This window comes from Lampetra fluviatilis, chromosome 42 (genome assembly GCF_964198595.1).
Source record: "Lampetra fluviatilis chromosome 42, kcLamFluv1.1, whole genome shotgun sequence".
Taxonomy (NCBI): Eukaryota; Metazoa; Chordata; class Hyperoartia; order Petromyzontiformes; family Petromyzontidae; genus Lampetra; species Lampetra fluviatilis.
Window position 1 is genome coordinate 282,376 of NC_136316.1, and position 13,288 is coordinate 295,663.

At 49.3% G+C, this 13,288-nt stretch overlaps 1 protein-coding gene across 7 annotated transcripts in view; it reads right to left on the minus strand.

Moving 5' to 3' along the window:
- Nucleotides 1-5,251: 5,251 nt before the first annotated feature.
- The window catches only part of LOC144946760 (protein MTSS 2-like), a 77,743-nt gene continuing 69,706 nt past the window's right edge, over nt 5,252-13,288 (minus strand). For 6 of the 7 annotated variants that reach the window (XM_078875920.1, XM_078875915.1, XM_078875919.1 and 3 more), the window contains 2 exons: nt 12,587-12,977; nt 5,252-12,066 (listed from right to left, as the gene is read on the minus strand). In XM_078875920.1, the coding sequence (XP_078732046.1) occupies nt 11,649-12,066; nt 12,587-12,977 (809 nt within the window). In that variant the 3' untranslated portion in view covers nt 5,252-11,648. The remainder of the gene's footprint in view (nt 12,067-12,586; nt 12,978-13,288) is intronic. The other variant, XM_078875916.1, reaches the window with a different exon arrangement.

The following is a 13,288-nucleotide window of genomic DNA, read 5'->3' on the forward strand; positions in this document are numbered from 1 at the left end:
GGGACAGACGAGGTGAGTCGGGAGCTGGAGGGAGACGGGGAGAGACGGGAAGGGGCGAGAGCCGGAGTGATCGTTGGTGAGGCGGGCTGGGGGAGACGCGGGGAGACGCGGGAGGCAGGGGGAGGCAGGGGGAGCGACGGGACCCCAGGGTGAGGCGGGGTGAGACGTGAGGTGAGACGAGATGACACGACGGCTGTGCAGGGGAGACGCTGGGAGGAGTCGCGCAACTTGGAGTGAGACGGAGCGAGGCGAGGTGAAGAGACAAGAGAGGTGGAAGAGACGGGACCAGGGGAAGGAACGGGACGGGAGATGGGTGACCAGGTGAGAGCGCTCTTCTCGGGCGCTTCTAAAGCCACGGGGATTCCTTTCATCGTTACCGCCTCGGGCTCCAAGGAGAACTCCGCCACCAATAGTGGCACCAGCAGCCGGACTCGATCGCTCCGGTACCACCACCGCCTCCTTCTCCTCCTCTCCCTGCGCCACCCGCGCAGATCCCACCCCCCACGCAACTCAGAGCGCGCAGCGCGCACGTGCGTATGGCGCGCGTGTGTGTAGCACGTGTGTGTGTGTAGCACGTGTGTGTGTGTAGCGTGTGCGTGTAGCGTGTGTGTGTGTGTGTATAGCGTGTGTGTAGTGTGTGTAGCGTGTGTGTGTGTGTAGTGTGTGTGTGTAGCACGTGTGTGTGTGTAGCGTGTGCGTGTAGCGTGTGTGTGTGTGTGTATAGCGTGTGTGTAGTGTGTGTAGCGTGTGTGTGTGTAGTGTGTGTGTGTAGCACGTGTGTGTGTGTAGCGTGTGCGTGTAGCGTGTGTGTGTGTGTGTATAGCGTGTGTGTAGTGTGTGTAGCGTGTGTGTGTAGCGTGTGTGTGTAGTGTGAGAGACAAAGGCGGTCGGGCGTGGTGCTCGCCACCCACCCCTCGTGTGCCGTGCCGGCGTTCATTGGTGCTCGCCAACAGGACTTGCCCCGACAGTCTGTCCCATGTTGCATGGGGGGGGAATCTTTGTGTTTGAGCGTGGTGTGTGGTGTGTGGGTGTGTGGCGTGTGTGGTGTGTAAGTGCAAGTCTCGTGTATGGGCGTGTTGTGTATGACGAGGCGTGTATTGTGTGCGCATGCGACGTGCGGTGTGTACTTGCTGTGACATTGGGTGTTAATGACACTTGCCCCAACGGTCTGTTAAGTCTATACAGGGGATCTTTGTCTTTGTCGTGGTACCAGTAACCATACGTGGATTGACTAAGATCGTCACGTTCGACCGATGTGCATCGGCGTGTTAGATTAAAATAGGTTCGCTTCATGCGCTGCTGTGTAACGGATGTGATTATTGGACACTAAAGTTATCGCCATGAATGCAATACTGCGATACATCGTGCAATATTATTTCCACAATCATCGTATCGTCCGTGTTTCAACATTTCGTTATATCGTGGCTCCCGTTGCTCATGCTGTTTCTTAAGTATTGCATTGTGTTTTACTTGCTCTACTGACAATCATAATAACGAACAAGAAACTCACTCGTCAAGAGCACAACGGAATTTTATATTGTGCTATCAAGAAGGGCCATTGCCCGAAACGTCGCCTATATTTTTTTACAGGCCACAATATTGTTGAAGAAGATTTTGAGTTGAATTTTGTGCGTGTGCACCACTGCCAGCGCAGCAGCAGCGGCGGCATCACCAAATAATTCATCGCAATAATACAAGTTGTGCAGACACAAACGTTACCCATGAAATCGGCGCTTCGCACAAGTGTAAGTGATGACACGGCGAGTAAACAACATTCGTGCTTCAACGACCCGTTCGATGAGCATCGCCTGTAACCGGCAGCACCGTGCGAGGCTGTCGCCACGTGCGGCAGGTTGGTGTTGAAGCCACCGCGCCTCCTGAACGAGAGGTACTGCACAGCACAGCGCAATACCACGCGACATACTCCGACAAGGGGAACTGATATCGCGGTGATTGCCATATCGCGATATGCAATATCGTGTCGCATTGTGAAAACATATAAATATCGTGCGCGACCCCTGGGATAATTCATCTAATCGTGAAGTCGCTGGTTCAGGGTGCCCAACGAGGCCCATGTGTGCATGGCTGTTGTCTGTGTTCATGGCTGCTATCTGTGTGCATGGCTGTTGTCTGTGTTCATGGCTGCCAAGTGGAAGCCCAGACTTACTTTGCAAGACGTTCAGTCAAACGTGGGGAGCGGGAGTGCAGCGTTGAGCGCGCTGCGCTACGAACCCGCGATTCACGCTCACGGCCCAACACCACTGACAATTATCTGAACCGGTCTTGGGCCTCCCCTAGGTCAACTCCGCGTCAAATGAGTAACTGGTGCGGTGTGTAATCATCGCCACTGGGGAGACAAAGGCGGCCGGGCGTGGTGCTGGCCACCCACGCCCTCGTGCGCCGTGCCGGCCTTCATAGGTGCCACTCGCTAGCAGCCCCTTCCCCCAACTCTCTGCTCGGGCTTCGTGTCACCGAAATTGTGTCTGGGTCGCCAGTGGACTGTCGTACAAAGTAAACTTCGTAGCCACGGGGGGAGAGGCGCGTGCTGGGTGTGCTGTGCCAGGTGCCGCACACCATTCACTGCGCCAAGCAGGAGCGGATTAAGCTTGTCGGGGCCGTAACTCTAAAATCATTCCAATGGAGGGACCCCTCTGTTTGCCAGAGACGAGCTGTGCTAAGTGACAGCCGAGACTTACTTTGCAAGGCGTGTTCAGTGGAAACTCAGTGGAACAACTTTTAAACATTCTATTCGTAGTAACGCTGCAGCAAAGCGCAACAAAAAGACAACAACGCTGTGAAATACGGAATCAGAATCCTGATTAGAATCTGTAGACTGGAGGAATCCGATGCGCTCTATGAAGCTTTTTCACAGATGTCCAGACAGCAAATTTACGGGAAACTGATATCGTGATCATCTTTGTATTGTGAAACAGGATGACCATATTGTCGCGTGAAGATTGCCAGACGGGGATTGGGCCCCGTGCGCTCCCGCCCTCTGCCGCCCTCTGCCGCCCTCTGCCGCCCTCTGCCGCCCTCTGCCGCCCTCTGCCGCCCTCTGCCGCCCTCTGCCGCCCTCTGCCGCCCTCTGCCGCCCTCTGCCGCCCTCTGCCGCCCTCTGCCGCCCTCTGCCGCCCTCTGCCGCCCTCTGCCGCCCTCTGCCGCCCTCTGCCGCCCTCTGCCGCCCTCTGCTGGTGGACGTGGGGAGAGGCGCGAGTCTCGTAGCCAACGCGGGACGGGGCCCCACGGGGAGGGGGGGGGAGACCATCACAACAAATGCATTCGTCGAATACGCGGCAGAAAAAGGGACATTTCCTGAAACGTCACCCCCCCCCCATCACGCGTGTCTGTTATTTGTGCTCGTGCACCACTGCCATCGCAGAAGTATCTATACACAGAAAGACCTTCATCTGCATTTCTCAAACACCTCTGTGGTACTTTCCGACAAGGTAGCAAGGTGAAATTGAGTGCATACGGTGGCGTTATGGACACAAACAACTGATAATCCGACATTTTTCATTTCAAAGCCCCCAAATCTCGATTTTAAGTGCTCCATAAACATATTTTTGCGTGTCGTTCATACACCGTGCACAATATGATTGTGGGTGTTTTCGTTTGATAAGCGTAAAACTGGAAATAAAATGTAAGCGATAACCATTGTTCTATCCTTAATGTTTTTTAGATGTTTCGGATTCAAGCGGTTTTGAACGAAAAAAATACGAATTTTATGTTCATATCTGAATAATTATAAAACGGTTAAAGATAGGAGCTTCCCTCAGAATATTACGTTAATTATGTTTTATTTTTTCGAATAAAAAAGAACGGAATCTTAAAATAGGGCGGTTTCTGATGGGTACGTCTTTAAATAGAAGTTAAATCAAGTGAAGTTTTCTTTGTGGAAAAAAATACTTTTTTGGAGTAGTTAGTGACTGATCATAGATTTAAAAAAAATCTTATCCGGTTAATTCTAAAATGTATTTAAACCTTTTGCGAAGACAGCCTTGATGAGCTCGTCACAAAACGAATGTGTATCCATGCTGTGAATGAGAAATGTCTCACGCCGTGGCACCAACGCCCACTCCTGGTCGCCCACGGCATCGCACGCGGAGAACTGAGATGGTACGAACGCGGGTGGCGACGTTTCGCAGCACCCCCCTTCCCCGTGATTGCCACACTTCGTTTTGATGCTCGTGGTGGCTCAGCAGCTGCTCGTACACGCATTCGTGGGTTCGTGTACCGGTCTGTTTTAACATGAGTGTTATTCCCTCCTCCGCATGATGGGGTTGTCTCCGGGTACAAATATTTCCTCCCAACCGCAAAAAAACACCTTTAAAAGATTGTTGTTTGTTCAAACATGCAACTGCAGCACTCGGATGGAAAGTCTTGAGATTCAGCGAGGCTTTCCTGGGGTAAAGGCTCGCAGTTATTATTACTCCACACTGATAACTAACCTGTATATATCATGAATCGCAACACACAGCGCCCTCTGCTGATCATCGGTGGCAAGTCCGCTTTTCCTACTCACCAAGAACTTTCAAACGCACCGCAACAACCAGAGAATGAAACATCAACTTGAGAGATTTACCACCTTGTCAACACCAATAGCACACTGGCATAACGACTGGATAACACAACACTATTTCACATCACAATATTCAATACTGGTCAGCGACCAAGTGAATGTCGAGATCGAGACAGCGATAAGCTAAGAACAAGTTGCAGAATCTCAGCACTCGTCCATTATTTGGCATGTGTACAGCCCTCCTGTCAATACACTGCTGGATGAGGCCATCCCCGCGCTGTGCGGGGCAAGGTGATGATTTGCTCACTTCACCACGCTGGCCCGTGCGGGTTGAAGGCAAGGGACCAGGCGCGTGGTAGCAGACGGAGATCGTGCACTGCCCTCTGGTGCAGCCCACAATGCAGCCCCGAGCTCTTCATGGCAAGGCCCGCGGGCCACTGGAGGCCCTTTGGTGGCCTTCAGTGGGGACCCCGACAATACACAAATAGTGAGAACACCTCCCCAGCATCGTGCTGTTAAGCCCCAATGGTTTCGGTTCCAAATGTGCGGAGGCCCTCACAGCGATATCTTATTGGCGAAACTGACCCCCCCCCCCCTTCTGAAAATCAGTGAAGAATACCTGGTGACATACGAGAATCGTCCACTTGCATCTGGTGCCCACAATGCAGCCCCATCGCAAAACTGAAGACATATGGGATAAAAAAAAATGAATGCATGACAATCTAGTTTACGTTACTGCAACTTTATTCAATAATTTCGCTGTTTTAAGCGAGAAGCACTGCGAACACTTTTCATCTAAAAAAAGAAAATTTTTGATCTACTAGTCTATTATAATATACTGTACATAAGGTGGGAATTAGGGGTGGAGTATGGAGGTGGGGTGTAAGGGACGAGAGGAATCAGATATAGGTCACCAACGTTCGTCCACCAACTGTTGAGATTAGCAAAATAGCGTGGGCATGAGCGACTGCTTTGTCTCTATATCATTGTGCTTCACACACGTCGGGGGTATCGGGTGAGGCGACAACAGTGGCTAACACAACATTATACCAGCTTCACTGAATGTCCTGTCATGCGCCGTCTTCATATAAGACTCCATACACGCACGAGTCCGCTTGCATAAAACACCTTCAGTTCCGTGTTTTCTTCTTCTTAATGTATCCACTGCTGCATGTGACGATCAATCTCAACAAAGATATGCTGACAGCTGTTCTGGAGGTTGGCAGCACAGCGAACCCAACTTGACCCGTCTCGGGTTACCTGTCCTTTTTCTCGGCATTTATTCCTCCCCGCAAATACCCACCCATCCATCTAGAGTTGTAGGTCAATAGGATTATGGGCTTAAGTAAACGTCAACTTTTTCGCACCAACTGTATTAAAGTTGTTTTGTCATCACTGCACCCACATACGATTTAAAAATCGTCTGCACATCAGACTTCTCGGCAGTTTGCGGCAGTTGGCGCTGTAGGAGCCATATATGGATACGCTGACTGCAAATAATGGGATCGATGCCGGCACCGACAAACATGAAGGCAATAAGTAGTGTTTTAATAAGGTGTTTTATGCAACTGGCCATATACTACTTGGAACGAGACTGTCCCATCTCTTACAGGTCGATTCACATGGAGCCAGTTCTTCCACCACTTGTGACCAATTTCCCACCTCACACCCGGCCAAACATTGGTCTGAGGGGCTCTGTAAGCATGCACGGGGACATCCTTGGTCCTGCCACCTTGCGAGTTCACCCTTGCACAACTTTACATTCTCCTTACCAAACCTACATTTGCACCAAGCTCAATGCTTGACATTCAGAAAGTCAAAATTCCCGTTAAACCAAGAGGCAGGATGGATTGCCGGGAAATAATTTAGGCATTTTTTTGTTAAAAGACCCTAACAATTTTTTAAATACCAAATTTGATGTAAACTGCTTTTTTGGCAATGCATAAATCATGCTCCATATTTTCCTTGCTCAAGAGACTTTTGTGAATGGGTTCTCACGTGGTGAACAAAGTAAACTAATGACAAACGTAACAGTATCAATTTAGCTGCTATGTAAATCCATGGTTCAACATTGTGCCATATCCAATTCAGTCAAAAAATGTAGGCACAATGCACGAATTCAGGCGCTTGTCCAACTGTGAAAGCGAGCGGCGTATGAGAGGCGGTCTTGAGGACTGAAGCCTGCAAGACCCCGGAAACAATCTGCTCCTCACAGGCCGCTGCTTAGATGCAATGCGACAACTGGCAACGTCCGCACGCACTCACAAACGCATCGGGTCCTGCATTACATCGATCCGCCTTGGGTACTCCCAGCACATGGGGCACTTGGGTCGCAAGGATTTCACTGCTCTTTTCACACAACAGTTCTTGACTCGGGAGAGGCGTAAAAAGTACAATGTCATGAACAGCACGCAAGGTGACGTCTTGCTTCAGGTATGGCCACTACAACTATGAAGGGGGGTTTATCTACGTATATGCATCTGTGGGGGTACTCTTAAAATAATTCAAGAGTTCCCAACCAGTGTTTTGGGTGTTCTCTGAAAACGCCAGAGACCCTCCATTAGTGAGCAGTGTTATTTGCGGAAGAGTGGCCAGCATAGATGTTAAGCGACGCGTGCACTATGACGTGCCGTGTACAGCGGACTCCAGGTGGCTGTTCTACTCGGCCACCTGGCATTCCATGAGCCTGACAGGTCGGCGACAACTTGTTATAGAACGCTTGGTGCCATTTACACCTCAATCGTCATCGTCGTCGTCGTCTCCAAGCCTGGGAGGGTGCAGAATGTTGTTTACAGATAAACATTTTTTTAGTTTTGGCACGAGAGAATATTATTATCAAGTTCTTGTAAATTGTGTAAATGTCAAAAAGAGTTAAGTCAAAGACAAGCTCGGATAATTGAGAGAAACAAAAATAAAGACAAAAATGTCGTAAAAAACATCAAAACATTAAAAGATTGAGACACGTTCAAATACCGATATCATATGAAAGTACACGTACTAAAATATGCTTAATCTTAGAATATCCACTATTGTCATAAAAAAAGATAAAACAATGAAATTACTTTATAAATTAAATATGTTCTTTCAATGCTGGTCCAGCCAATCTTTTTGCTTTGGAACTCAATTGTTAATTTGTTTTAGTTTGTTTCAGACTTTTTTTTAAACAAACCTACAAACAACATGAACTAAGCATTAAAATTGAAAACTACCAAAAAACAGCTCGACTCTACTATGCACCAAAATATTTGTACACGTGTGTAACATCCGAGGCGGTTGAAAGTTTTATAAGTGTAAACCATTGCCCTACTGAGTCTTCATCGCACAACACAGTTCACTGCCTTCTAACAGCGTTACTTACGAGGTCAATGATAGCAACTGCTCTTCAACATGCTGGGTATTACATCAAGTATCTCTGTTTGAATATAGAAAATTATTTTGTTTTAGAGGGAAGCATGTGAATCTAATTACAGTATTCTGAAATCAAACAAGATAATATTTCCACTCCCCTTTTGAATCTCAGTTGAGTGTAATGGTAGGAGGCAAGGGTTGGGTTGTCGCAAATGAATTTGCCAGTGGGGTACACAAAATAATTGTTCACCAGCCAGGTGGTGTCGTGCCAATGCCCGGCTCGCATCTGAAAATCTGAAAATTCAACAACAAATCGGGCGGTCAAGTTAGCCCATCATGCGCCTGGGGGTCAATAAAATTAATACCACTTTGTGGAAGTGCAAGCAATGTAAGGTTTTCACCACCACCAACACAGGTTTGCCTCAATGCTCATTTAAATATGGAGACACTTTGACAGCGCATGACAAGGAGCAGTAATTTCACGGTAAACAGATTGGTTTCCATTGTAAAAATATATTTTCAAAACCTGCAGGACCACGCTCAGGTTTAAAAAGTAAACATCATCATGCCCACGATGGTAGTAGGCTCCTGTGCAGAGGCACTCGTTTTGAATTTCAGGGAAAAAATACACCTCATGGGGCACATTTAGATTTGTTTTTCTTTGGAGATGTTTCGTCTTTGACAATTGTTATGAAACTTGCAGCTATACTGGGCTGATTTTCTCATGAATCGGTGTTGAGGCCTGGCATCAAGTAATCACTGGTCTACACTGAACACGGGCGTGGTTACACTCATGGAGGAGTGACATCAGACGCCCACGTGCGGTGGCGTCGTTTTTTTTTCTGCAGGGCTGCTTGAATGTGATTCTGAGCAACCAATAACGACTTGATATTGGCAAAACGGCATCTGTGGCATTGGGTGTGGGAGGGTTGAATCACCATTTAGCTTAACCTGTCGCTTTCTCACTGTCAGAGCTCACTGTTCGCGCGTAAACTGCGGAATGCACGTATAAACGCTGTTATAGTATTTTGATTGGTAAACAAGAAAAACCTGCAACTGACTTCTGGTCACAGTTAGAGTCAATATATAATTAGTTATCTTTAATAAAAACAAAAGCTGAACCTGACAAGCTGCTCAAGTACATAAATGTCTATCCGTGACAAAATCACCCACTAATGCTCACAACATTTGACTTGTTGGTAACTGCACCGTGCGGGCTGAAAGGCCTTCTCTCTACGTGACCACCGACAACATACACGTTCAGATCTCCAGGAGACACATCAGCTGACTTTGGGGCCTCAGGTACGCTTCATTTCCTACACGATGAACCAGAGGAGTTCATTTTAGTCTTGCTTGGAATAAAGCCGTTGCAGTCATATAGTTCAAATGATTATATTCAAAACATCCGTGAAAATATCCCTTCAGATGCAATTCTTTTGCCGTTACAAATTTGTGATCCTCTCAAACCAAATGGGCTTAACAGTGGCCAGGAGATGGTCGAGTTTTATTAACGAGTTTTATTGTCCTTGGAGACTTATCCCCCCCTCGTGCGTGGGGGATTCTTTGGGTACTCCAGTGTCCCCCCCTCACAGCCACAGTCATTAAAATGATCGGATAAATATTCCAATTCGGGACCCAAATGAAGAAGAGTACAGACTTGGTGAGCCTTTCCAGAATAATTGATCTTTCACAGAAGAGCGAATGCCCCTTTTTATTGGCCTAGTTCAGTGCAATATTCGCAGCCCATTCTGTTTGGGCTCGTGCGTATACACAAACTCCGCAATTACAGCTCGCGTGAATCGTAATGCTCTGAAGCCTCTAGAATGCAACTACGGTATATGCTGTTTTCGATGACCCCCCCCAGCGCCCCCCAAAGGGAGCTGTCATTTCCAGTTAGGAAGCAAGAATGTCAGGTTACTTGTAAATGATGTTGATTAAAGAGAACGAGCATTTGACCGTTAAAGCCTTAGGTAAACATGCCGCAGGAAAATCCGTGAGTGCAATTAAAAGCACCGGGAGGCTTACGATGTGACCTACTTAGTGGACCAACTGTGTAACTTGTTGTAAAAAACATTGCCAGGCGAGAAACAGCTGTGATATGGGCATGACTGAACAATAACAGTGAGGCTGGATTGGGAGTGACCTTTGTCGCGAAGGAAGAAAACCTCATGAAAGCGCTTCAGAACATAGCCACTGGGAAAGCCCGTCGCTTGCAGCGATGTCTGAAAAGCATCATATTGTTGTTATTGACCACGGCTGCATAATCACATCGTGAGCCCGGGGGCTTTGGTTGAAAAGCAAATATAAAGGAACCGGAAAATAACCCCACGTATACAAACAGGACGTTGTGAAACTTGCACACACCGTGTCAGTTTCGTTTGTGCACTAATTAACTAAAAATGCACTCAACGGCAACTTCAAGAATTTTTGAATTGGTGTAAGGCTTATATTTGCCACTGGACTGGTTTGTGCTCAGCACCTGGGGAGGCTCGCTCAGAGAGAACGAGTGCAATTCATTAACAGTCACATCAATGCTGCGCGAGCGATGCTCATTGCAGCATCTCCACCACGGTAAAAGTACAGAATAAGGTGGCAGCGCTCCATCTGGAGTTTGGGAGAGGGCGTTTTGACCAAGCGGTGGTTGAAATTAAATCCGGAATTCAATCGAAGCCTGCACATTAGCACCACCGCGGTGCGCACACTGTGCGACTTTCACGCATGTTTACGGTAGGTGAACATGCATAGCGTGCACTGTGCTCCAAATATCTCCAAAATGGGGGACAAATCTTTCAAAGCATCAGCCACCCCTCGGCTCCGGGCTCCTCCCATTCTCCTAGATCCAGGCTGGAGTGTGATTGAACAGACAAGTCAGCTGAACGTGGCACATTTTGAACAGCAGTAAGCCTCAGTGAATACACAGACCCAGCCTCTCCCGTCTTTCCCAAATAAGCTGCTATTAAGAGGCCTGGAATTGCCGACACAAAAAACACGTGTACTTGAATGGGAAATGAAAATCATTACACTCGCTTGAAATCTGCCCTTCGACTGGCAACGCCTTGCTCGGTGCTGCACAGTACCGTGCCTCACCTTGGCCCACCTCTGCCAGGTACCATACAAGTTAAGGCAGTGTGAAATGGCAAAGCAATAGCAGCAGCAGCAAGCGCCAGGGGCTTTCGTGCTGTGACCGTTGACCACATTCTAAACGCGCAATGCGCTCTGCACTTGTGAACGAGCAAATTTGTGTTGTCTTCCAAAACGCCCAGCGCAAACGTAGAGAAAGGAACCATTATACATGATGCAACTACTTAAAGTTAGTCGATATTACAGTATTAATTATACACACGTCCTCTATGCTATGAACAAAAACATGCAAGCATTACTCAACGCGAAAAAACCCCAAAACAAATGAACAAGCAAAGAAACTGACGTAAATATGAAGCAACGTTGTTTTACCCCACCCGTACATACATGCGCGCACGTGTAAGTGCTTATAATTCATGTTTTGGTGCTCAGCACAGTCAGTAGAGACATCGACAAACACACTGGGATGTGTCGACCGTCGGCTCCAAGAAAATCACAAAACACGAGGACAGGCGCCGCGTCGAGTGGTTGCAACAAGTTGCTTGCTCTAGTTTCTGACGGCTATTTGTTGCCATCACTATCAATGTATATATTTTTTCCCTTAATCCGAAGCCGGTCGGACAGTGGTGGAAAATAAATCAGCTAAAGAACAGAACGGAATGGGATCGGGGTCGGGGGGGTGGAGGGCGGTGATCCACGCTCAAAACCTCGGAGCCGAGCGGTCATTGGTTGAGGTTTTGCGCAGACGCACGCCTCGCCGGATTGCCGTCAGCATGTCCTGTGCCTGCGCCGGGTAGTGCGGCGTGGTCTGCTTGCGTGCGTCCTCGTGCGCGCCGACAGCGACCGTGACGGCGCCGCTGCCCGCTGTTGACGTCGTTGCCGAGACGGCCCCGGCACCGGTGGCGTTGGCGTTGGTGTTGGCGAACGGGGAGAAGGGCGAGTGCGACTGGGCGTGCGCGTGCGCCGCCACCACCACGGCGCCCAGCCGCTCCGTCATGCTGCGCCGCGTCGCCGCTATATGCAGCCGCTCCTCGGGAGACACGAGCTCGGGGGGCGCCATGCGGTGGGGCGACGCCTCGTCAGCCATGACCAGGACACCCGGACAGCTCACGTCCACCCTGCCCACGCCATGGGGAGGATAGACGAAGGCGGAGGGGACAGGAGTGGGCCAAGGGGAATTGAGGGACAAAGGAAACATTGAGATTGTCACGACGTGACGCGGGCCGTAAAGTTGGATTGAATTAGGGTAACGCAGTGTGCGTGAGGTGCCGAGTTATTATACGGATGTATCCGAGTGTAGTTAAGGCAGCTGTGTATAACGGTGGTAATGTATTGGGACATTGAAGTGCTTCTGTTATCAAGTTGTGTTAGTGAAGTGTCTGTGTTGTTACACGACAGAATCTATGTTAAGCCAAGGTGCCATCGTAAAACTGAAAAACATCATGACTGTCAATCGCAATTGGTTTTGGAGCTCACAGAGCACTGTGAAGGGAATATTAATTTGCAAGCATACCCATGCATGGGAATGAATGACAGGGTTCAGGGGCTCCCGATTCACTGCAGCAACTATTATTTCACAGCATCGGTATTTTGCACCGCGGTACCACACACGTTCGCCATCCTCAAAGGGCCTCGTACCTTAGAGCCGTGCGTCGCACGGGCACGCTGGGCGGGCGGATGGGCCGCGGGCCGCCCGTGGGCCTCGGCGCCGTTTTAGCGGACGGCACGCGGCGGATCGTGGCCACGCCGTGCGAAGAGGGCGGCGACGACGGCGAGGGCCCCGTGCCGCTGGCGCACGGCAGCCCGGCCGTCGAAACGGGCCTCTTCACCTGCAACATTCGGCGGTACGACTGCGCCAACTCGCTTCCTCGTGGAACCGTGCAGCACTTGTCCGCATCCGATTGCTGCTGATGGTGCTGCTGCTGGTGGTGGTGCAGGTGCTGTGGCGGCGGGGGCAGAAGGTGCTGCTGGCCGCAAGCGTCGGCCTCGTCTGCATCGCCGTTCACCGAGAAATAGTCTTGGTCTGAAGCTGCAACACCGGCAGTGTTAACGCCAGCTAGCTGGCCACGGGGCCGCTACAGGTTTAGGGCCTCGGAACACTGGGCTGCGTTCGAGTCAGGGGGGCATTCATTACCTTCTTGCACGGTGTTGCTAAGATTGTATCGTCACTAAAGCCATGTTTTTATTTTCTGTTTTTATAGCAAGAAACACACTTTTAGGTGCAAAGCAGCCAAATGTTCTGAGGCCTTCACAGATGTGTATAATTCTGGTGGTTGGTGGACATCGAACCAAGCACTATCCAGACTCCAGCCTGCTTAGCTTCCATATCGGGTGCATTCT